Source organism: Pollachius pollachius (assembly GCF_949987615.1).
Source record: "Pollachius pollachius genome assembly, chromosome: 3".
Taxonomy (NCBI): Eukaryota; Metazoa; Chordata; class Actinopteri; order Gadiformes; family Gadidae; genus Pollachius; species Pollachius pollachius.
In genome coordinates this window covers 8,503,508-8,527,608 of record NC_136936.1, presented here as the reverse complement: position 1 = coordinate 8,527,608, position 24,101 = coordinate 8,503,508, and the positions used below count along the sequence as shown (strand labels likewise).

Below are 24,101 nucleotides of genomic sequence, written 5' to 3'. Positions count from 1 at the left end.
AATGTATCGAACGTCACCGGTTATTATCGAAAATAAGCCCCTTCAAGGAGAAGCAAGACACCTCCGCTTCTGCTTATTTTCCCAATAATTACAGGCGTTCTATACATTATCCCTTACATAATATATCTATACCTCCATCTATATACATGTGTGTGTGGCCATAATAAAGTATTCAGCACATGGTTAGGGTTTACAATTTATTTAAAGAGTCACATGTTTAAGCTAACATCCTCTGACCAAAAGTAAGGGTGAAAAAAAAATGATGAATTCCTGTCTGATCAGGACACGGAACCATTTCAGACAGACAGACCAACCAGATTCAGACAGACAGATCAACTAGATTCAGACAGACAAAACACTACCCCGAGGAAATGGTAAAAGCACGTGACCTGGTACCCTCTGCCTGCACCCCTCCCACCCCCCCACCCTCTCAGTGGTCCAGGCCCCTGGTTCCCAACCCCCCACCCTCTCAGTGGTCCAGGCCCCTGGTTCCCCCCCCACCTCAGTGGTCCAGGCCCCTGGTTCCCCCCCCCACCTCAGTGGTCCAGGCGTCCGAGGAACCTGAGGTTGAGGATCTTCAGCTGTCCGTCCAGCTCCATGCGGACGATGCCGTCGTCTCCGTCGATACTCAGCAGGACCCCCGTCGCCTCGCGGTCCTCCCCCAGAATCACCTTCACCTGGGTAGGGGTAGGCCGTCAGACAGGTAGAGAGGCGCTTTACGAGTGCATGGGCACAGTATTGTTATCTGTGCGTCCCTAAGGAATAGCATGAATCGTCTTGAGTGACTAAACATAATGTCGGTGGTCTTGTCCTCAATTCGTCTCGTGTCCAATAGGCTTTGAGACACGTGATTGGCCCCTCTAAAGTTGCACATCTTTAACTTGGCCGCTCAGCGATAAGTGATGGCGGCTACAACGGTCCGGTTCCGATTGACAGCCGGTCCACCGGTTGAGAAACAGACAGGTACAGAGACAGACAGGCAGAGAAAGAGGTACGGAGAGGGACAGGTGGAATGAAAGACAGGTAGAGAGCGACAGTTACCTTGTTGTTCTTGGTGGGGGTGACAGGCTCCAGGTGTTCACTGCTGATGCTGACGACTTTCTCGGTCTCCTGAATAAATACTGAACACATCCCTCCCTACACACACACACACACACAAACACACATATAAGGGTTCGACAGCGGAGGAGTGGACCGGTGTGTGTGTGTCTGAGTGTACGCATGCGTGCACGTGCTTGTGCGTATGCACTTGTGTTTGCATACGTGTGTATTGGTGTGCGCGCGTGTGCTTACCGTAACACTGCGAACCACTCCCTGCTGTCCCACCAGGTCCAACAAGGAGTCCTTCACCCGGACCAGGATGTCGGGGGTGACCCAGTCACCGCCCCCCTGCTCGATATTGGACCCGGGGGTGTGGGGGTTGTAGGCCCCTGGGGACGGGGCCCCCGGGGTCATGGGGCTGTAGCCTACCGGGCTGGGGCTCGGGCTCGCCTGCAAACACACACACACACACACACACACACACAGACAGACAGACACACAGACAGACAGACAGACAGACAGACAGTTAGCAGGCCTTCTGCATCGGCCATCAAGGCCTTTCTCCACATCGCCTTCCTGCGGGTGGGCGTGGCTTACATCATAATCTTGCCAAAGTAACTCAATTGTTCTTTAAAGGGGACGTATCCTACCACCAGGTGCGAGTGTGATTAGCCGTTACAAGCCGTTTTCAAAATGTGCAGCATTGTGACATCACAGGTGGACCACCTAGATGTGTGACGGGTAGATGAGCAACGTTTGCTACAGTCCACTGGGTAGGCTGGTAGACTGACCTATCCGTCACACGTCTGGGTGGACACGCCCGCCTGTGATGTCACAATGCTGCACACTGTCAAACCTGCTTGTAACGGCTAATCACACTCACACCTGGTGGTACGATGAGTCCCCTTTAAGTCATGGGGCGCCAACATTGAGGGCAGGACTTCAGAAGATGAGGGCGTCGTTCTTCAACACATCGCTTTAATAGCAGCGTGGAACCTCCTTCAAAGAGAGGAGCGGAGGAGGAGAGAGGAGGAGGGAGAGCATAGCCGGTACCTGATAGGCCATGGGTGAGGGTGTGGGGTGGTAGCTGGCAGGGGAGTGGGTGTTCTGGTAGCCCACCGGGGAGGGCGCCACCTGGTGGTAGCTCTGTGGGGAGGGGCTCGGCTGGTAGGAGCCCTGCGGGGAGGGGGCTGCGTAGGGCGAGTACTGCTCTGTGTTGTACCTGCAGACATAAAAGGTGAGGGACAGACAGGTCAGATAGACAGGTAGCATGGACAGACAGATTCGACAGACAGGCTCGCGACAGACAGGTCAGAGAGACAGAAAGGTCAGAGACAGGTTTGTGACAGACAGGTTGAGGACAGAAATGTCACAGAGACAGACAGGTTTGACAGACAGGTCAGAGACAGAAAGGTCAGACAGACAGGTTAGCGACAGACAGGCTAGCGACAGACAGGCTAGCGACAGACAGGCTAGCGACGGACAGGCTAGCGACAGACGGGTTAGCGACAAACGGGTTGGCGACAGACGGGTTGGCGACAGACGGGTTGGCGACAGACGGGTTGGCGACAGACGGGTTAGCGACAGACGGGTTAGCGACAGACGTGTTAGCGACAGACGTGTTAGCGACAGACTGGCTAGCGACAGACTATTCCTCATATTTCCATAGAGACAGACAGGCTGCTGGGTTGTACTCACATGGCTGGGGTCCCTGGGGTCTGGGGGTTGTACTGGGGGTTGACCTGCGGAGAGGGGACCTCGGGGTATCCCGGGGTCTGGGGGTTCGGGGTCCCACCGTAGCCCTGAGGGGAGGGCGAAGGCTCGTCTCCATAGCCAAAGTCAAAGTCATCCTCATTCCTGGAGGGAAACACCTGGTCACTCATCTCATCTCATCTAGACTGCAGGCCTACCAGGGCAGTGTAGGCCGACCCTAGGCCTACCAGGACAGTGTAGGCTGACTCTAGGCCTACCAGGGCAGTGTAGGCTGATACCAGGCCTACCAGGGCAGTGTAGGCTGATACCAAGCCTACCAGGGCAGTGTAGGCTGATACCAAGCCTACCAGGGCAGTGTAGGCTGATACCAGGCCTACCAGAGCAGGGTAGGCTGATACCAGCCCTGCAGGGTCTGTGTTGAAGACGTACCGTGAGGGGGTGTTGGGGTTGTTGGGGTCCCATGCTCCACTCTGTCCAGGCGTTCGACTCCCATCATGCAGCGGGGTCTGTGAGCCATAGTGGGGCGTGCGGCTCCCTGGTTGGGGTAAAAGATCAAATGTGTTACGTACGTCTCAATGGCTCCCTCACCAGGGAATCCTGTAGGGCTTCACCGCTAGCAAGGCCTGCTAGCCAGTAGGGATACGGTGAGATAATGTACCATGTGGACGTCTAACCATCACCCTAAAGCTAGAGATAATGTACCATATGGATGTCCTACCATCTCATTAAAGCTAGAGATAATGTACAATGTGGACGTCTAACCATCACCCTAAAGCTAGAGATAATGTACCATATGGATGTCCTACCATCTCATTAAAGCTAGAGATAATGTACCATGTGGAAGTCTAACCATCTCATTAAAGCTAGAGATAATGTACCATATGGATGTCTTACCATCTCATTAAAGCTAGAGATAATGTACAATATGGATGTCTTACCATCTCATTAAAGCTAGAGATAATGTACCATGTGGAAGTCTAACCATCTCATTAAAGCTAGAGATAATGTACCATATGGATGTCTTACCATCTCATTAAAGCTAGAGATAATGTACCATGTGGAAGTCTAACCATCTCATTAAAGCTAGAGATAATGTACCATGTGGAAGTCTAACCATCTCATTAAAGCTAGAGATCATGTACCATGTGGAAGTCTAACCATCTCATTAAAGCTAGAGATAATGTACCATATGGTTGTCTTACCATCTCATTAAAGCTAGAGATAATGTACCATGTGGAAGTCTAACCATCTCATTAAAGCTAGAGATAATGTACCATGTGGAAGTCTTACCATCTCATTAAAGCTAGAGATAATGTACCATGTGGACGTATATAAAAGCTATAGATAATGAACCCCATGGACGTCTTACCGTCGTGCAGTGGTGTCTGCGAGCCGTACATGGGCGTCCGGGAGCCCGTCCCATACATGGGGGTCTGGGAGCCGAACATGGGGGTGCGACCGTGGGTCGAGGTCTGTCCACTGCTCCTCTTAGCGCCCCTAGTGGAGGGAATGAGCATGGCAGGTGAGTAAGACGTAAGGACAGTGAACAACAGTAATGTACGAGGCGGAGATGTGGTCGTACATGGTGGTGAGACGCTGGCGGTCGACGGAGATGGTCTGACAGGTGGAGTGCAGCTCCACCCTGGCTGTGGACTCGGTGGCATCCTTGACCACACCGATGTAACCTGGGAAACATAGGCAGTGTTGGTACCAATGCACCCTGGGAAACCTAGGCACAGCAACGGTGCAAATGTACCCTTGGACAGATAGGCTCAGCATGAGTACCAATGCACCGTTGGAAATATAGGCACGGCGTTACTTACAATGCACACTGGAAATTATGGGCAGAGCATCGAGCTGGACTGGGATTTAGGATGGTGTGGAAGGTTCATCAGAGTGTTAATGCGGGTCTTTGTGATCCCTCACCTTTGTAAGGTCCTTGTGAGATCCGAACAGTCTGGCCAATCAGATCGTTGTCTCTCCTGCCTCGGCCACGCCCCATTCCACCTCCTCCCCCCCCTGCTCCTCCTCCTCCGCCTCTCTGCTGCTGGGCTGGAGAGGAGAAAGACATTAAACACACAAAAGCCTCCTCCTTTCACACGGTGCATAGGGCTGCTTAAAGGGGACAGATCACACCACCAGGTGGGAGTGTGGTTAGCCTTACAAGCCAATTCAAAAATCTGCCCCATATGACATCACTAGTGGGCGTGTCCACCTAGATCTGTGCTGGAAAGATGAACAACGTTTACTTCAGTCCACTGGGTAGGCTGGTAGACCGATCTATCCAGCACAGATCTAGGTGGACACGGCCACTATTGATGTCATATGGGGCAGATTTTCTAAACGGCTTGTAAGGCTAATCACATTCCAACCTGTTGGTATAATATGTCCCTTTTAAGTGTGTTTATGTAGAACAAAAACCACTGGTAGATGCAGTACATTATAGTATATCGTATGTATATTCTATACAAGAGGTGGTACTATATACAACGCATAATGGTTTATATAGTGTAGTATATCATATATAGTACATAATATATACTACCTCCCTTGTAAATGTATATATAGTATGTAGTAGTAGTAGTATACAATTTATGACATATTTACATTTACGGCATTTAGCAGACGCTTTTATCTGAAGTCATTTATCATTAGTACTTTTGTCAAATCGTATATAATGCATCATATACAGTACCTCCTCCTATGTAGTGTATATACTATAGTATATATACTATTAGTATATTCAGTATAAATAGTATAGCATATGGTTTATGGGAGAGCTGATGTGTATCCAGAGTATATAGAGTATAGAATACATAGTATAGAATATACAGTATATACCAGGTGTATATAGTATATATAGATTACCTCCCCCCCCACCGTGGTGCATGGGGGAGCTGATGCGGGGGCTCATCGGGGCAAAACCCCCCACCGTGAAGTTGGTGACGTCTCTGGGCTGCGGACAGAGAACACGAGACGTGTTTTAAAATGCATTACTGGGGGGGACCTCAAGACAACAGTCCAATCTCCGGCAGAGAGACAGGTCGTCTTTAGGAGTCGAATCTTCGTGCCGGGGAAATCGTGTGTGTAGCGGCGGGATGTGCCATTGCGAGGACGGTGGTCCTGAGTGAGTGATACCTCCGGATTGGTTCCCTTCTAGAAGGAATAACCTAGAAGTTCAGCTGGAATTCGAGCCTGGAATAATAATATCTTGCAGCCAGCACTAGTATTAGTACTAGTATACTAGGTGTCTGGCAGTACTAGCATACCAGGCGTCTGGCAGAACTGGTATACCAGGTGTCTGGAAGTACTAGTATACCAGACGTCTGGCAGTACTGGTATACCAGGCGTCTGGCAGTACTGGTATACCAGGTGTCTGGCAGTACTGGTATACCAGGTATCTGACAGTACTAGTATACCAGGTGTCTGGCAGTACTAGTACTAGTATAATACCTTGGAGCCTCCAGCCAGCACCAGGTGTCTGGTCTTGCAGACGAACATCCCTCCGTTCTCCACCAGCTTCTTGCAGTGAAGGAAGGCAAAACCTCGAAACAGGTGGCGGATCTCCCCCTCACGGCCCTACAACACACACACACACACACACACACACACACACACACACACACACACACACACACACACACACACACACACAGAGATGAAGCCATGCCTCCACCAATAGGAGCCCGCTGCATGGCCGGTAGGAGGGCTACTTACAGAGTGGGGTCCGTCGATGACCTTGACGATGTCCTTGACGTGGATGTTGTTCTGCTCCGAGTCCAGAGCCACGGCGAAGCGGTTGTCTTTTCGCCGATTAACCGCTTGATGACGCACCGTCATAACCTTCCCATGCATGTTGAGAACCTGGGGGGGGAGGAGGAGGAGGAGGAGAAGGAGGAGGCCACATGTGATCATCTCTCTCTCAGGGTCTGGAAGCCATCTACCCAACGTCGTCTAGACCCTTTAGCCACAATATGGTGGTAAGCTTGCTGGGTCTTGGCCCTCCATCCGTCCAATATTACCTGGAATGTCTCTCTCTCCAGTCGGACGATCACCCCCACCGTCTGGGGGTCAAGCTGGACCAGTTCCCCCCACTCGTGCTGTCCCCCCGCGTCCACCCCGGAGGCTGTCTCCGAGCACAGCTGGAGGTCCCTGGGCAACACCTTCAGCTGGAGGACGTATAGAGATACACAACATAGAGATATAGGAACACAGAGGTATAGAGATACACAACATAGAGATATAGGAATACAGAGGTATAGATACACAACATAGAGGTATAGGAACACAGAGGTATAGAGATACACAGCATAGAGATATAGGAACACAGAGGTATAGAGATACACAACATAGAGATATAGGAATACAGAGGTATAGAGATACACAACATAGAGATATAGGAACACAGAGGTATAGAGATACACAACATAGAGATATAGGAACACAGAGGTATAGAGATACACAACATAGAGATATAGGAATACAGAGGTATAGAGATACACAACATAGAGAAATAGGAATACAGAGGTAAAGAGATACACAATATAGAGATATAGGAATACAGAGGTATAGAGATACACAACATAGAGATATAGGAATACAGAGGTATAGAGATACACAACATAGAGATATAGGAATACAGAGGTATAGAGATACACAACATAGAGATATAGGAATACAGAGGTATAGAGATACACAACTTAGAGATATAGGAATACAGAGGTATAGAGATACACAACATAGAGATATAGCTATACAGAGATACACAACAGGGATCAACACGCAGATAGAGATGCTCAACAGGGAATTAGAAATAGAGATACAGAACATAGATATATAGAGCTAGAGAGATACAACGCGCAGAGATGTAGATACACAACATAGACAACCAGTAAACACTTTTTACCTAGCAACCAGTAAACACTCGTTATTAAAAGGTTGGATCAGCGATGCTAGGCCGAAACATAAATGATCACATTCATCTGATCTTTCCTCACGATCCGCTAGCTGCCAAACCCCTTAAGCAGGCCGTTAAAATAACACACAAAAACAAATGGTACTACCAACCACGCAAAACCTAAATAAATAGTATTCCAACCAATCACCGACAAGGGGCGGGTGTTATGGGGTTTTGCACTGAGTTCATGATCGTTTTTAATGGATGCAAGAAACATGGAAGGGAGGGGCGAGCTGGCTGTTTGTTTGGGATCTGGCTTCAAATACAAACAGAAGTGACATCATCCAACATTGCTGATATTACTTTTAAGGAACCAGTAAATACTCATTGTTAAGCAACCAGTAAAAAATACCAAGCAACCAGTAAAAACGCATTACCTCGTGCATGGTGAGGTCGGAGAACAGGATGACAAAGTTTTCCTCCACTCGGACGATGAGGCCCGTGTCTCCCTCATAGCGGCCAGCGATCACCTTCACGTGGTCACCCATCCGGAAGTACTTCCTCAGTTCATGGGCGGGAAACTCCAAGGGATCCTGCATACACAAGCGCACGCGCCAACAACACACACACATCAAACCCTGTCTGCTCTGCGGATATTTTGGTAAAAAAGGAAGCAGCATAAGTTTGTCTTCACGAGGCTATGTAGGTTGGGAAATTGTTCTACTAGCTAAAGAACTTGTCTTCTAGAAAGTGAATAATGAATCTAGTAAAAAGTGAACGGATATAGAAAAGATGATGAAGACACAAGGTGATGACGGGCAACTCTGGCAGGCTGCCATCAAAGGTGAAATAAAGTGTGAGCGTGTACCTTGAGGTCCTCGTGTTTGGGCATGATGGTGATCTTATTTCCATCCACACTCAGGATCTTCCCCTGGAGGTTTATCAGCTCTCCCTCACACACCTCCACGTTGTCCCCTGCCTGGAGGTTGTGTTCACGCTCCTTACCTAGTGACATGCACAGTGTAAAGGGGACAGGGGATTAAGGGGACAGGTGATAGATGAAAGGTGTATATATATATATATATATATATATATATATATATATATATATATATATATATATATATATATATATATATATACACATACATACATACATACATACATACATACATACATACATACATACATACATATATATATATATATATATGACAGGTGTTTAAGAAAACAGGTGTAAAGAGGACAGGTGTATAGAGGACAGGTATATGGGGGACAGGTGTTTAGAGGACAGTTATATGGGGATAGGTGTATCGAGGACGGGTATATGGGGGACAGGTATATCTAGGATAGGTGTATCCAGGACATGTATATGGGGGACAGGGGCACAGGGGGAGAAGTTTACCTGACTCAGTGACCACCTCCAGGTCGATTCCTTCAGGTTGGTCCTCAAACTTCTCTAGCTCTGACAGAGTGGGCTTGACACCATCTGTGATCTGCAATCAATCAATCACTCCATCAGTACTGATGCTGTAGGTGTCCCCCAAGGATGGATCATAGGAAGACTACTGTTAAGAATCAGTTTCAATGCCCCTACCACTGCTGACATCGCAAAGCTCTTGAAGAGGAATCCTTTCCGGCTGTAACGATTGGCCTCAAAGATCATGAAGTCTCCGTCATGGCTGACCTCTCCGCCCAGGGACCTGTCAATCAAACACACGCACAGCGTTGGAGATGGGGATTGGCACACTAGAACATACACAGTAGAAAATCCAGAGTGGAACATAGACTGTAAAACATCCACAGTAGAAGAGCAGACAGTTACCTGATCTTCTCTGCGTCAAATAGCCTCTGAGCCGGTCTCTTGAACTTCTTTCTCTTTGCAAACCAGTCTTTCTACAAAACAGACGGACATTGTCAGGGTGGGTGGGTGGGTGAGTGAGTGAGTGAGTGAGTGAGTGAGTGAGTGAGTGAGTGAGTTTACCAGGCTCATCTTGGCTTTGATGCGGTCCAGGTCTATTCTAGGAATCATCTTAAGAGAGATGGTGTTCTGACTGGGCTCCACATAGTCCACCTGTAGACAATACATCATCATCAACAACAACACCACCACCACCACCCCCCCTGTTTTATCAGAGCCTTGACGATCAGAACCTGGTTTATCAGAACTTGCACAATACGTTTCTGGTCTTTCAGAACATGGTGTAAAGGAACGTGGTTTATCAGAACCTGGTCCTTCAGTTACACACCTGGGCTATATCGTCCTTGTAGAGCCCTCTCTTCAGACGGACCCAGGACTTGGGCTTGAGGTTGGTCACTTCCTTCACCACCTTTAGGACATCAGTCATCTCCTTGATAGGAACCATCTGCTGGTTCCAGAAGCCCATGCGCAGGTTCCCCACCCCCTCGATGGCTGCCTTCACATGGGTCTGTTTGTACGACTCCACATAGATGTACCCCTTCACGTGCTCTGGGGCTACAACAGACTTTATCTGGAGGGGCTGGGAGGGAGAAAGAGAGGAAGAGAAAGAGAGAGGATAACAGAGAGAGGACAGAGGAATGAAACACACACAGAAATAGCGAGGGAGAACAATGAGGGATGAAGGGAGAAGAGAGGGATGGAGGAAGGAGAGGGATAGCAGAGATGGAGAGAGGGATAAAAGAGGGAGAGGAAGAGGATGGTATTAATTATCTCCAGATTCTCCAGCCTCAGAAAGAAACACCCAGAATGCCGCTGCCCACAGAAACACAGAGACCCTTATTGCATGATAAACCCTTCCCATCGGTTAGTTAGAAGCTCTTATTTTTGTGATGTGTAGGGACTCTTACTGTGTCAGTAAACTGGTAGGCGATGAACTTCCTCATCAGAGCAATGGCCGTCGCCCTCTCCTCTCCAATCTGAAAACACACCGGTATTAAGTTCATTATTGGTAGTGTGCCGTGCGAGATGGCGTAAACCAACATGACACCCTGGCCATGCTTCTTACAGTTGTTCCTTTTCCAAACAGCTCCGACATTTGACCTATGAACACTATAAATTACACTTTAGAAAACGGTTTGGGAGGGTTTAACAAAATTAACTCTACACACCTTGCACTTGACTGTCCAGAGATTAGGATCCCTAAGGCAGGGGGGTGGAGAGGGAGGGAGAGGGCAAGAGCCATACGCAGAGGAAGGCATGATGGTCAGTACATTACTATACATACAGCGCAGTATATTCCCCAGTATATTCAGCAGTATAATCTATATATTCCCCAGTATATTCTGCAGTATAATCTCCAGTCAGCATGCAAAGCTGTAAGTAGCTGGCAGGATGTTGGACTTACTTGACTCCAGGAAGTAGCTGCTGCTGGGTGATGTCATCAGACAGCTCCTCAGATCCTCCAGAGTAGCTGAGACACACAGTACATATATAGTAGTACTGTAGTACAGAGACACAGCACATATACAGTACTAGTGTTGTGTGGGGTCATGTAGTGAGGTCATGTGGTGTGATGTCATGGTAGATACTCACTGCTCCCCTCCTGAAGACTTGGCATATTTTCTCATGTAGTATTCACCAAGGGCCTCCTCCCGGGAGTCCCTGGTACACAAAACAAACGCATCCTAAAACACCCTACAAACACAACCCAAGGACACAAACACAACCCCTGAGGACACAGCCCTTAACCCGTTAAAGAACACAGCCCTTAACCCGTTAGAGAACACAGCCCTTAACCCGTTAGAGAACACAGCCCTTAACCCGTTAGAGAACACAGCCCTTAACCCGTTAGAGAACACAGCCCTTAACCCGTTAGAGAACACAGCCCTTAACCCATTAGAGCTGCAGGTGTCACCAACTCCGTAGTACAACAAGACGGATTTACTCTCCATCGCACCGACCGAACAGAGGCTTCACAGAAGGCCAAAGGCGGCGGTGTATGCTTCTACGTTAACCAAAGATGATGCACAGAAACAACAGTCATCTCACGGACCTGTTCTACGGTTCTGGAGACGCTCACCATAAAATGCAGACCGTTATATGTGACGAGGGACTTCACTTCCATCATACTTGTCGCTGTATACATTCCTCCACAAGCAGCCGAGTCCGAAGCAGCCCAGACTTTCTACTCACATCACGGACAACGAAAACTGTTCTCCGGATGCACCGGTGTTAGTTCTTGGTGACTTTAATCACGTCGACCTGAAGCGATCTCTGAAACTGAAAACTGTCAAACCCACGACTAAGGCATTGGTCTTCCCAAGCAATTTCTAAACTCAAGGACAGTTTTTATTGCACAGATTGGTCTATTTTTAAAGAATCATGTCATGTTCTGGAGGATTTTACTGAGGTGGTTAATGCCTACATAAACTTTTGTCAGAATGCGTGTGTTCCTACTAAAACTATAACTGTATACAGTAATAATAGGCCATGGTTCAGTAGAGAAGTAAAACGACTTTGGAAAAACAAACATAATGTCTACAAAAGTGGTGATAGAGATCTAATCCAAATATGATTATCAGAGAGCTTTCAAGAAAGCCAAAGCTGAGTACAGGCATAAACTAGAGAGCACACTTCAGGTCAATGACAGCAGAGGGCTATGGGAAGGCCTGAAGCAGATTACCAACGACTCTAGCACTGCGCCAGTAGTCAGTGACGACCCTAGGCTGCCTGACAGTCTTAATGAATTTTATTGCCATTTTGATAAAGATTGGGATGATAGCCTTATACAACCAACGGGCATCAAAACCCTAGCACCGCCTTTTGTCATACAGGAGGATGAGGTTAAGCGACTACTAAAAAAGCTGAATTGCAGGAAAGCTGCAGGCCCTGACCTCGTATCCTCCACTAACATCAAACATTGTGCTGATGAACTGACCCCAGTACTGACAGACATTTTTAACTGGTCTCTGAGGGAATGCAGAGTCCCCACATGTTTTAAGTCAGCTGTTATTATTCCTGTGCCCAAGAAGCCCAGCATCACTGGTTTAAATGATTATAGACCGGTAGCTCTTACATCTGTCATAATGAAAATCTTTGAAAAAATCAGATGTGATCATCTGTCCAAAGCTGTCCGTCCAGACCCCTTTCAGTTTGCATATAGGACAAATAGGTCTGTTGAGGATGCCGTGTCACTTGGTATCCACTCTATTCTACAACATCTTGAGTCCCCTGGCAACTACGCAAAAGTACTTTTTATAGAGTACAGCTCTGCTTCTAATACGATTTTACCCAGCAAACTTTTCTCTAAACAATAACAAGTTGTCACAGGCCAAACACATTAGCACTGGTTCCACCCAGGGGTCTGTATTATCACCTCTGTTATATCCTCTGTACACTGACTGCATGTCACACAGTGAATCAGTGAAAATGGTCAAATTTGCTGATGATACAACCTTGATAGGGCTGATTTCAGGGGATGATGACAGTCCCTACAGAAATGAGGTCCTTTCCCTAACTGAATGGTGTTCCCACCACAACCTAGAGCTAAATATTGCAAAAACTAAGGAGCTATCGGTGGACTTCCGGAGGAATAGGAAGGAGACCCCGGCCCTGTCCATCAATGCGGCGGTGGAGGAACGGGTAGACAGCTTCAAATTTCTGGGCACAATAATCTCCTCCTCTCTGAAATGGGAAGATAACATAACTGCTATTATTAAAAAAGCCCACCAGAGGCTATTTTTCCTCCACCAACTAAATAAGCTTGGGGTGTCCTGCAAGGGGATGCAGCAGTTCTACCGAGCCACCACTGAGAGCGTCCTTACGTTCTCAATCACAGTCTACTATGGCAACTGTACTGTCCAGCAGAGGATGCAACTAGACAGGATTGTCCATACGGCCTCCAAGATAGTTGGCAGCAGTCTCCCTCCCATCTCAGATATCTACGAGGCCCGTATCCACAGTAGAGGCCTGAAAACTCTTCAGGATAAATTACACCCTGCTAACTCCCTCTTCAATCCACTCCCATCAGGTAGAAGGTTGAGAGCCATCAAAACTAAAACCTCCAGCTTCCTCAACAGCACATACTGCAGAACCATTAAATCTCTTAACAACTCTACATCCCTATACAAATATATCAGGAATGCAGACTCCCCCAATGGCCCTATATAGTAAAACACACACAAATTTCTACTCTGTTTTTATACACTGTGGGTTTTCTTAACTATGTACTTATTTATTGGACCTTTGCAGATTTGCACATGACTTGCTTCATGCCAATTTGCACATCACTTGCACCCATAAGCACCTGTCACTTTAATCAAACATACAGCACTTTACCTGGCCTGTCAACCAGGTGTAAGTGGGCTATATGTCTTATGTGTGGGGATGTCCCATTTTCTTTTATCTGCCTATATGTTGTATCTAAGTGGGATCCTTGGAAGGATACTGCATGGATGAAATTATGTTCTATGTTTTATGTGTCTTTTGTGTGGGTCTTTGTTAAGTGCTGTCATGAGCACACTGAAACAAATCTCTAGCAACTTGTGCAGAGTTATATGGCAATTAAGTATTGAATCTTGAATCTAGAGAACATAGCCCCTAATCTGTTAGAGAACACAGCCCTTAACCCCTTAAGAGAACACAGACCCAACCCCTTAAAGAATAGCCCCTAACATGTTAGAGAACACAGCCCTTAACCCCTTAGAGAACAGAGAACACAGCCCCAACCCCGGTACCTCCAGAGGTTCTGCAGCCTCCTGGAGCCAGAGTGGTCGTCGTCAAGAACCACATGGTCGATGTTGGACACTGAGAGAGAACAGACTACTGTTACTACACAACCAGGGCACCTGCTGGTTCTGAAGACCATGGAGAGGAAGACTAAGGTGCTTACCTTCAGCCTCCTCTGTTCCATGATGAAGGACAGATCCAGGATGGAGGACGGAACCAGGATGGGTGAATCCATGGAGAAGGACAGATCCAGGATGGAGGACGGACCCAGGATGGGTGAATCCATGGTGAAGGACAGACCGGAACAGGAGAAGGGGAGAGGACGGTTAAGAAGTTCAAAGGTAAGGATGACAGGCCAGACGTCACTGAGTGAATGAATGAGGATCAACTTGTGGGCCTGTGGATGAGATGTAAATGTTGGCATCACAACATCACAAGTCTGAATCCAAGAGGTCAGGGTACCAGCAGGCAGCTCTTCCTCCAGGTTACCACGACGACCACCTCCACCACACGTGAGTGATGGATGAATGAATGAGGACCCACTTGTGGGAGTGAGAATATGATGTGAATGAAGGCATAACAACATCACAAGCCTGCGTCCTAGAGATCAGGGTGCTAGCAGGCAGTTTTCACTCTTGGTTATCACGACAACCGACTCCACTGGCTGTCTCAAACATAATAGGCTACATCTCTAATTCATTACAGTAGGAAGATTTTGACTTCCTATCTGATAAAGGAAAACAAAGTTGACCCTGTAGAAGAATCAAACGTAAATAGTCCTCCCAACGGAGTCAGGGCTTCCTGTGGAGGGAATAGTCGTGGTTCACTGTTTTCACAGTATAAGTAGTGTATAATACACAGTTCAAGTCATGCATAATACACAATTTAAGCCACAGAATTAGTCTTATATAATACAAAGTAAAAGGCCCCAAAGGGCAGGGAACTCCAGAGGTAAACACCTTCAACTGCAAAAAGCAGGATGTTGTCATGCAAACGGCAGATGGAGCAAAACAAGCATCCTCCAAACAAGCAGACACTTGTGATGAGAGAATGATAGAAGGCCGGAGGTTCATGAGGTGAAGGAGAGAAGATAGTATTGAATTACCGTTAACTGGAGCTCATGCACATCAGAGGACCATCAGTAAGACATGGGAAAAGACAGTCAGACATTACACCCTAAACAAGACTAACGCAGCTAACACACTGTAATGAATTTACAACGGAATCGCAGCTAAGATCACTGATAAATATACACTGCTAAAGCGCAGCTTTACATCACGATATAACTGACAGCGCTAACATCACATCGATCGCTAAACCATAATAAAAAAAAAGTGAATGTAGCCAAGAACAATATAATTACTTAACAACACTAACACAGCTAACATCATTATAACATCATATATTCACAGTGCCAACATTTGACCTGACAGATGTTATCAGGACTTTCAGCCCGTTTATTTAAGCACGGCGTAATGAGTATGGGTTATTAATTCTACAGTGAATAGCTAGTTCAATAGTACTTTCCAGCATAATATATATTGTGTTCGAAGTCTGTCCTGTTTATATTGTGTGTGTGTGTTGCATGCGTGTGTGTTCACCTTTTTCCAAAATATCTTCGGCTCCATCCTCCCAAGGGTCTTCATCCTCATACTCATCATCAACATCTAGAGAGAAAGAGAAAAAGTCAAATCAAATGTTCTCTAAAGGAAACATGGAAAAGCTACCTTCTTACAGGCGAAGAGACAGACAGAGAAGACCTTAGAGTTAAAAAACAGTGAAAGACAAACAAGGGGAAAGATGCACAGACCGATAGAAAGACACAGAAACAGAGATAGATGAGCGATAAGAAAGGAAGACAGAATACAGAGAGAACAAAAGACAGATAGAGACAGATAATAAGACACAGAGAGTGTGAGGTCGACAGTGAAAGAAAGAAATATAGACATACCGAGACATAAAGAGACAGGGAGATCAATAAAGATTGACAAACATAGAGCTTGACGGATAGATCGGACAGAGAGACAGCCAGACAGATACATTCAGAGAGACAGGAAATGAGGCAGATCGAGAATATCGTTCAAAGGAAAACAAGTTACACACCGGCTTCGTCCAGAATAAATCCACCATGTCTGGGTTTCTTCCTGGGTCGGTCGTCATCATCCTCTTCCTCCTCTTCGTCATACTCATCTTCCTCCTCCAGATCCTCACCCTCCTCTTCTGCTACCTTGTCGCTCCCCTGAGGACTTGTGGCCTCCTCCTGCCCAACAAATTACCAGTAACCCACCATAGTAATGGTAAAAATATATATATTATAATATTAGCACTTTTTTACAGGGGGAGCATTGATGCTTATTTTCATGCAGACTGTTGCTCTGCAGCCTGATCTATACACAGAGAGTGAATGAAGTTTAGATTATTTCATGCTTTGTATAATATTGACAATTATTTACATAAATAAATAACTTTATTTTGGACGTCGTAGTTAAGGTGGCAGGCGTCTGTTGCTAAGGTGGCCGCCTAAGCTGTAAAGTGCTGTGGGAAACCCTGGTATCAATAAACTATGTGTAATAGTTAGGTATCATTAACCTAGGTTTAATAGTAACGGTATCATTAAACTAGGTCACCTAGTTTAATGATACCTAACTATGACACCTGGTGTAATAGTTAGGTATCATTAAACAAGGTGTAATAGTTAGGTATCATTAAATTAGGTGTATTAGTAAAGGTATCATTAAACTAGATTTAATAGTAAAGGTATCATTAAACTAGGTTTAATAGATAGGTATCATTAAAATAGGTTTAACAGTAAAGGTATCGCTAAACTAGGTGCAATAGTTAGGTATCATTAAACTAGGTTTAATAGTAAAGGTGTCATTATACTAGGTAACAGTTTCATAATACCTAACTATTACACCAGGTGTAATAGTTAGGTATCAATAAACAAGGTGTAATATTTAGGTATCATTAAACTAGGTGTAATAGTAAAGGTATCATTGAACTAGGTGTAATAGTTGGGTATCATTAAACAAGGTTTAACAGAAAAGGTATCATTTGACTAGGTGTAATAGTAAAGGTATTATTAAACTAGGTGTAATAGATAGGTTTCATTAAACTAGGTGTAATAGATAGGTTTCATTAAACTAGGTGTAATAAATAGGTTTCATTAAACTAGGTGTAATATATAGGTATCATTAGACTAGTTGTAATAGTAAAGGTATCATTACCTCATGTCCTACTTCTTCAGCCTCTCCATCACTGCTGCCGCCGCTGGCGTTGTCTGAGAAGTCGCTCTCCTCACTGTCCGACATTCTGACAGCACAATATCAATAACAAAATTATTAAACATAACTAATAATATTCCAATATATTTTTTACAATTATATTAACCATACAATATTAACATTAACACTCATATTTATAATAATTGAATAAAACTAATAAAACTATATCATATTTACAATGATTATATTATAATAAAAAAATATTAAATGTAAAAAATTAAATATCACAAAAATAATGGTTAAACCTTTGTACACGATAAACACCTTTCACCTTGCAACTTAAGCATGAGTTGCACAGTATACATATCAATATTCACAGTATAATTTGTGGTGGATACATAAGTTTTTATAAATTGGATATTTTATCAGAGATAAAAAAGTGGCCGTCATGTGGCAAGTGGTGGGTGATGGTGACAGAGACAGTAACTGGGTGACATTGTGTTAGTCTTACTACTGGCATCCGAAAGAAATGCATGCGGTAGGCTGCTTCATTACATTTTGTCTTTAAGAAGGTCGTCTCATATCTAGCTGTGGTGAGTCTTGAAGCTAAGAATTATAGTGTTTGGCATTGCAATTGGTTGTACTAACTTTAACCCTAGTTTCTGCAGTGTTGGTTTTTGCTGTGTTGTTGTTGATAGTAAGGTCGTTGAGTCTAGTTTCGGTCACAAGGTGTGAACAATAGGCTTGATTGACTGGGCGGAGCTAAGGCTGCCTGAGCTACCATGTGCATTTAAAGGCTAAGCGTTAGTAGCGTCAGGACCCAGTAAAGGAAGACCCGGGAAACAAAGACTAAGGGAGTCTCTTTGTGGGAGTCAAGACCCGGGAAACAAAGACTAAGGGAGTCTCTCTGTGGGAGTCCCTCGAGGAAGACCTTAGAGGCCACGGTATTGTAGCTATGTGTCGTACTTCAATTATCGTTAGAATCTCTACTAATAGACAACGCCACAATAGATCCTCTGCTCGGCGTCGTAACCCATCCAATCTATGCCATTTACCCACCACTGACCTTGAAGTGATGGGAGGACTCTGGAATTGCCAGTCAGCAGTCAAAAAGCAGACTATTTCGGCCTACGCGTCCCTCAATACCCTCCATTTCCTGGCCCTGACAGAGACCTGGATCACTCCAGAGAACTCTGCCACTCCTGCTGCCCTTTCCACTGTTTACTCATTCTCACACACCCCTAGACCTTCGGGGCGAGGAGGAGGGACCGGACTCCTCATCTCTCCGATGTGGTCCTATCAGGTCCTTCCACTAGAACACTTGGCCAGATCTGCATTTGAACTCCACGCTGTCACTGTCACCCTTCCTATCAAGCTCTTCATTGTGGTAATCTACCGTCCCCCTGGTCCCCTTCGTGACTTCTATGACGAAATGGTTGCCCTTCTCAGCTTCTTTCCTGAAAATGGCACACCACTCGTTATACTTGGCGACTTTAACATCCTGCCAGAGAAGTTGCACTCACCTGAATTAACCAACTTTTTTGCCACCTTTGACTTAACACTATCCCCTTCTCCTCCCACACACCGAGCAGGGAACCAGCTTGACCTGATATTCACAAGGTCCTGTGGCACCTCTGCTCTCTGTTACCCCACTCCCCGTGTCTGACCATCACTTTGTTGCTTTTTCTCTCCCCTTAAAGTCCTCTCCCTCCCTCCTCTCTAGTCCCCATTGTCACCACCCGCCGCAACCTCAAAACTCTCTCTCCATCTACGTTTGCCTCAACTGTTCTGTCTTCACTACCTTCTATTGAACAATTCTCTCAACTATCCACAGAGGAATCCTCTGACACTCTGCTATCCTCCCTCTCCTCCTCTTTGGACTCCCTCTGTCCCTTCCACTCCAGACCGGCGCGATCTTCACCCCCCCCCTCCTTGGCTGTCTGAATCTCTGCGGACCCATAGAGCAGAGTTGCAGGCAGCTGAGAGGAAATGGAAGAGATCAGACTGTCCTAATGATCTATCTCACTATCTCTTTCTTCTCTCTGATTTCACCTCCACTGTGTCAACAGCCAAATCTGCCTTCTACCGGACCAAAATAACTCCTCCGCCTCAAACCCCAGGAAACTGTTTACCTTGTTCTCTTCCCTCCTCAACCCTCCCTCCCCTCCTCCTCCTTCCTGCCTCACTGCTGATGACTTTGTTACCTACTTTACCCAGAAAGTAAAGGACATTAGCTCCTCTTTTATCACTGCCACCATCCTCCCTCCCCCCACCCCCACCTCTGCCTTAACCCAATTCATCCCTCTCACCTCAGACGAGGTCAACAGAATTATAACATCTAACCATGCCACCACCTGCCCCCTGGACACTATCCCTTCCTCCCTCCTCCAGGCTGTGTCAAACGACATCCTGCCATTTCTTACCACACTTATTAACTCCTCCCTCACTTCTGGCATTGTTCCAACGTCTTTCAAGACTGCCAGAATAAAGCCTCTCCTCAAAAAACCAACCCTTGATACCACTGACATCCAGAATTACAGACCGGTATCTCTTCTTTCATTCCTCTCTAAAACATTGGAACGTGCCGTCGCTAACCAACTGTCCTGCTATCTCTCATCTAACAACCTGCTTGACCCTCACCAGTCACCACTAGTCTCATCGGTTCTCATTCTCCTTGACCTGTCTGCAGCATTTGACACTGTGAACCACCAGATCCTCCTCGCCACTCTCGCCGAACTTGGCATAGCTGAATCTGCCCTTTCCTGGTTCACATCCTACCTGATGAATCGCACTTATCAGGTAACATGGAATGGCTCCTTGTCCAAACCTTGCACGCTTGATACAGGTGTCCCTCAAGGCTCTGTACTGGGGCCTCTTCTGTCCTCCCTCTACACCAGATCTGAGCTCTGTAATTACATCCCACGGCTTTTCCTATCACTGCTATGCTGACAACACTCAGCTATTTCTCTCCTTTCCCTCATCTGACAAAGCCCTGATTGCAACACGCATATCTGAATGTCTGGCAGAAGTCAGCACCTGGACAACTGCCCATCACCTGAGGCTTAACCTCAACAAGACTGAGCTCCTCCTAATACCAGGGAAAGATTGCCCACACATGGACCTACTGGTCACTGTTGAGAACACCACTGTATCTCCTTCTCCAACTGCCAAAAACCTTGGTGTAGTGTTAGACAATCAGTTATGCTGCACCGCAAACATCACTGCGGTGGCCTGATCCTGCAGATTTGCACTTTACAACATCCGCAGGATCCGGCCCTTCCTCACAAGGGAAGCAGCTCAGCTTCTAGTCCAATCACTGGTCATCTCCCGCATCGACTACTGCAACTCGCTCCTGGCTGGACTCCCTGCCTCTGCGATTAAACCCTTGCAGCGCATCCAGAATGAGGCAGGGCGCCTCGTGTTCAACCTACCAAAGTTACATTTACATTTAGGGCATTTTAGGGCAAGTTCTCACATATAACCCCCCTCTTCCAAGACCTCCACTGGCTCCCTGTAATAGCTCGCATCAGATTCAAGATGATGGTACTGGCATACAAGGCAGTCGATGGAACTGCCCCTGCCTACCTCCAAGCATTAGTAAAGCCACACACCCCAGCTCGATCCCTCCGCTCAACTACCTCAGCTGGACGTCTGGTACCGCCGTCGCTAAGAGCAAGCAAAGGTCGATCAGCGAAGTCACAACTTTTCTCTGTTTTGGGACCTCAGTGGTGGAACGAACTCCCTACCGATGTCAGGATCGCAGAGTCGCTCACCAGCTTCCGCAAAAGACTCAAAACTCACCTGTTCAGAGTTCACCTTGACTCTGCATAGAAACCAATGCACAGCCACCATTGAATGTTGTACGTCCTGGCACTTGCACATTGCACTTATTGAAGGTACTTAATTGTGTAGCATCTACAGTAGCTGCTATCTTTGCTTTACACGGGGAATGGGTTAGCCTAGCGATTGGAATACTTGCACTTGGTTCTATGAACATCTTTACTGTACCGACAGCGATATATTGTTTCACTTCTTATGACAAATGTACTTATTGTAACAAATGCACTTATTGTAAGTCGCTTTGGATAAAAGCGTCTGCTAAATGCCCTAAATGTAAATGTAATGTAAATGCTTCAACTAAGGACCTGTGGTACACTACACTCCGATCTAGCAGATGCTAATGCCTGTCTTACACCGTGGGTGTAGCAAACTTGTTGCTGCTTCAAACCCCACCGTCTGTAGTATGCATCTTCCTGCACTGTGGATGTAGCCGCCTGTTGCTGCTTTAAACCCCACCGTCTGTAGTATGCATCTTCCTGCACCAAGGGTGCAGCCGCCTGTTGCTGCTTTAAACCCCACAGTCTGTAGTATGAATCTTCCTGCACCAAGGGTGCAGCAGTCTGTTGCACAAGGAGTTTCTTAAAGGAGCTCTTCAGGTTTTCTATACCTGGACCCGACCCCTCAATTGTGTGAATAATTACAAGTGGCTGACAACATTATAGGAAGGATTCCTACAGAAAGATACAACTTTCTACCTTGCCTTTAGCTTGACCTGGTTTGTGGTGTCTCACCAAGATTCACTGAAGGAGAAATTACGCAAGGGTTGAGTTTTTGCAGGAAAGCAACAGTGGAAACGTGAGTGAGATTGGAGAGAGGAGTGGCGGCAAGACAGGGTTTTTTGCAACCACTTTCCATAAGGATGTCAGACACTTCAATCAGAGCCTGTCAGTGGTAAAACAAGTTCCTTTAGAGGACGTATATTACCTCAAGGGTTACATTTCAACCAGGAACAGGCTGCAATGGCTGAAGCGCTCAATACTGGACACAGTTCAAAGATTGTTGTCTGCATTAGTCACTTAGACCTTAATAATGGGAGGATTGGGCTAGTTATCATTAAGGTCAGCTCTGCATAAAGAGCTGCTTAATAATGCAACTAATAATACAATTGAATAACTTATAATTATACAATTTAACTAATAATAATAATCCACAATACAATGGAATATACTTAGAACTACAGCATTACTGACTGGCATCTCGTTGTAGCCTACACACTGGGTACCACATGTACACCATCTTCCACCTAAAACAACATATACACCACCTATCTAGTAGCACAACATATACACCACCTACCTAGCACAACATATACACCACCTACTAGTACCTAGTAGCACAACATGTACACCACATACCTAGTAGCACAACATGTACACCACCTACTAGTACCTAGTAGCACAACATGTACACCACCTACTAGTACCTAGTAGCACAACATGTACACCACCTACCTAGTACAACATGTACACCACCTACCTAGTACAACAACATGTACACCACCTACCTAGTACAACAACATGTACACCACCTACCTAGCACAACATGTACACCACCTACCTAGTAGCACAACATGTACACCACCTACCTACCTAGTACAACATGTACACCACCTACCTAGTAGCACAACATGTACACCACCTACCTAGTACAACAACATGTACACCACCTACCTAACTAGTACAACATGTACACCACATACCTAGTACAACAACATGTACACCACCTACCTAGTAGCACAACATGTACACCACCTACCTAGTACAACATGTACGACACCTACCTAGTACAACAACATGTACACCACCTACCTACCTAGTACAACATGTACACCACATACCTAGTACAACAACATGTGCACCACCTACCTACCTAGTACAACATGTACACCACCTACCTAGTACAACCGTCTACCTAGTACCACAAAATGCATACTACCTAGTACCACAACATTTATACCACCTATAGTACAACATGTACAGCACCTACCTAGTACCACAACATGTACACAACCTACTTAGTACACCAACATGTACACCACCTACCTAGTACTACAACATGTACACCACCTACCTAGTACCACAACATGTACACCACAACATGTACACCACCACAACATGTACACCATGCACACCGTCTACCTAGTACCACAACATGCATACTACCTACTTAGTACAACATCATGTACAACACCTAACGAGTACAAAATCATGCACATCACAACATGTACCCCATCTACATAGTACAACAAGATGTTCACCACCTACATAGCCAACATTGGTTAGCTACAGATAGCATTAGTAAGCCGTTAGTTTTCTCCTGCTGCTGAGTTTACGGGGTGGATAATGTTGAATCCGTGTTAGATGTTAGTTCTAATCTTACAACAAACACAATATCTGTTAGTGAACTGATAACTATTCGGGGTTAGCTGATCACTAGCCGTGGTCAACTGGTTAGCAGCTATAGCCACAATACATTGAGACAGGCGCTAAAGGTTAGCTGCACTGTAGCATTATTCTGCCAGGGATAAAAAAAAAAAAAGAGTACCCTCTCCGCTGGGGCTTCCTCACCTTAGAACTTTCACCTTGCTTCGACCAATTTCAAAATGGTCCGACAAATAAACCTTTATTGATCTTTAATCGATTATTTCATATGACTTTGTATTATTGCTAACTCGTAATCTCGGACTCGCGCACACACGGCCGCCACGAGACCTGGGGAACTGTAAGAAATATCGCGA

The 24,101-nt window shown here is 46.0% G+C and overlaps 1 protein-coding gene across 2 annotated transcripts; it reads right to left on the bottom strand.

Annotated features, from left to right (window-relative positions):
- Window positions 1-532: 532 nt before the first annotated feature.
- supt5h (SPT5 homolog, DSIF elongation factor subunit) lies at window positions 533-24,073 on the bottom strand. 2 transcript variants are annotated; one of them, XM_079732016.1, is made up of 29 exons: window positions 23,932-24,073; window positions 17,528-17,612; window positions 16,404-16,560; window positions 15,902-15,967; window positions 14,309-14,396; window positions 11,166-11,234; window positions 10,978-11,043; window positions 10,742-10,772; window positions 10,481-10,549; window positions 9,901-10,152; window positions 9,636-9,725; window positions 9,477-9,547; window positions 9,249-9,354; window positions 9,057-9,147; window positions 8,520-8,656; window positions 8,089-8,244; window positions 6,777-6,923; window positions 6,472-6,618; window positions 6,208-6,333; window positions 5,623-5,710; window positions 4,681-4,806; window positions 4,337-4,439; window positions 4,124-4,251; window positions 3,184-3,289; window positions 2,740-2,898; window positions 2,095-2,263; window positions 1,294-1,491; window positions 1,042-1,137; window positions 533-677 (listed from the first exon to the last, which is right to left on the bottom strand). In XM_079732016.1, exons 2-29 carry the CDS (start codon window positions 17,609-17,611, stop codon window positions 537-539), a joined length of 3,267 nt encoding a protein of 1,088 aa, XP_079588142.1. In that variant the 5' UTR covers window position 17,612; window positions 23,932-24,073; the 3' UTR covers window positions 533-536. The 2 variants fall into 2 exon arrangements, with proteins under 2 accessions (XP_079588142.1, XP_079588141.1); XM_079732015.1 differs by lacking the exons at window positions 15,902-15,967; window positions 16,404-16,560; window positions 17,528-17,612; window positions 23,932-24,073 and adding an exon at window positions 14,464-15,817 and having other exon boundaries at window positions 14,309-14,378.
- Window positions 24,074-24,101: the final 28 nt, after the last annotated feature.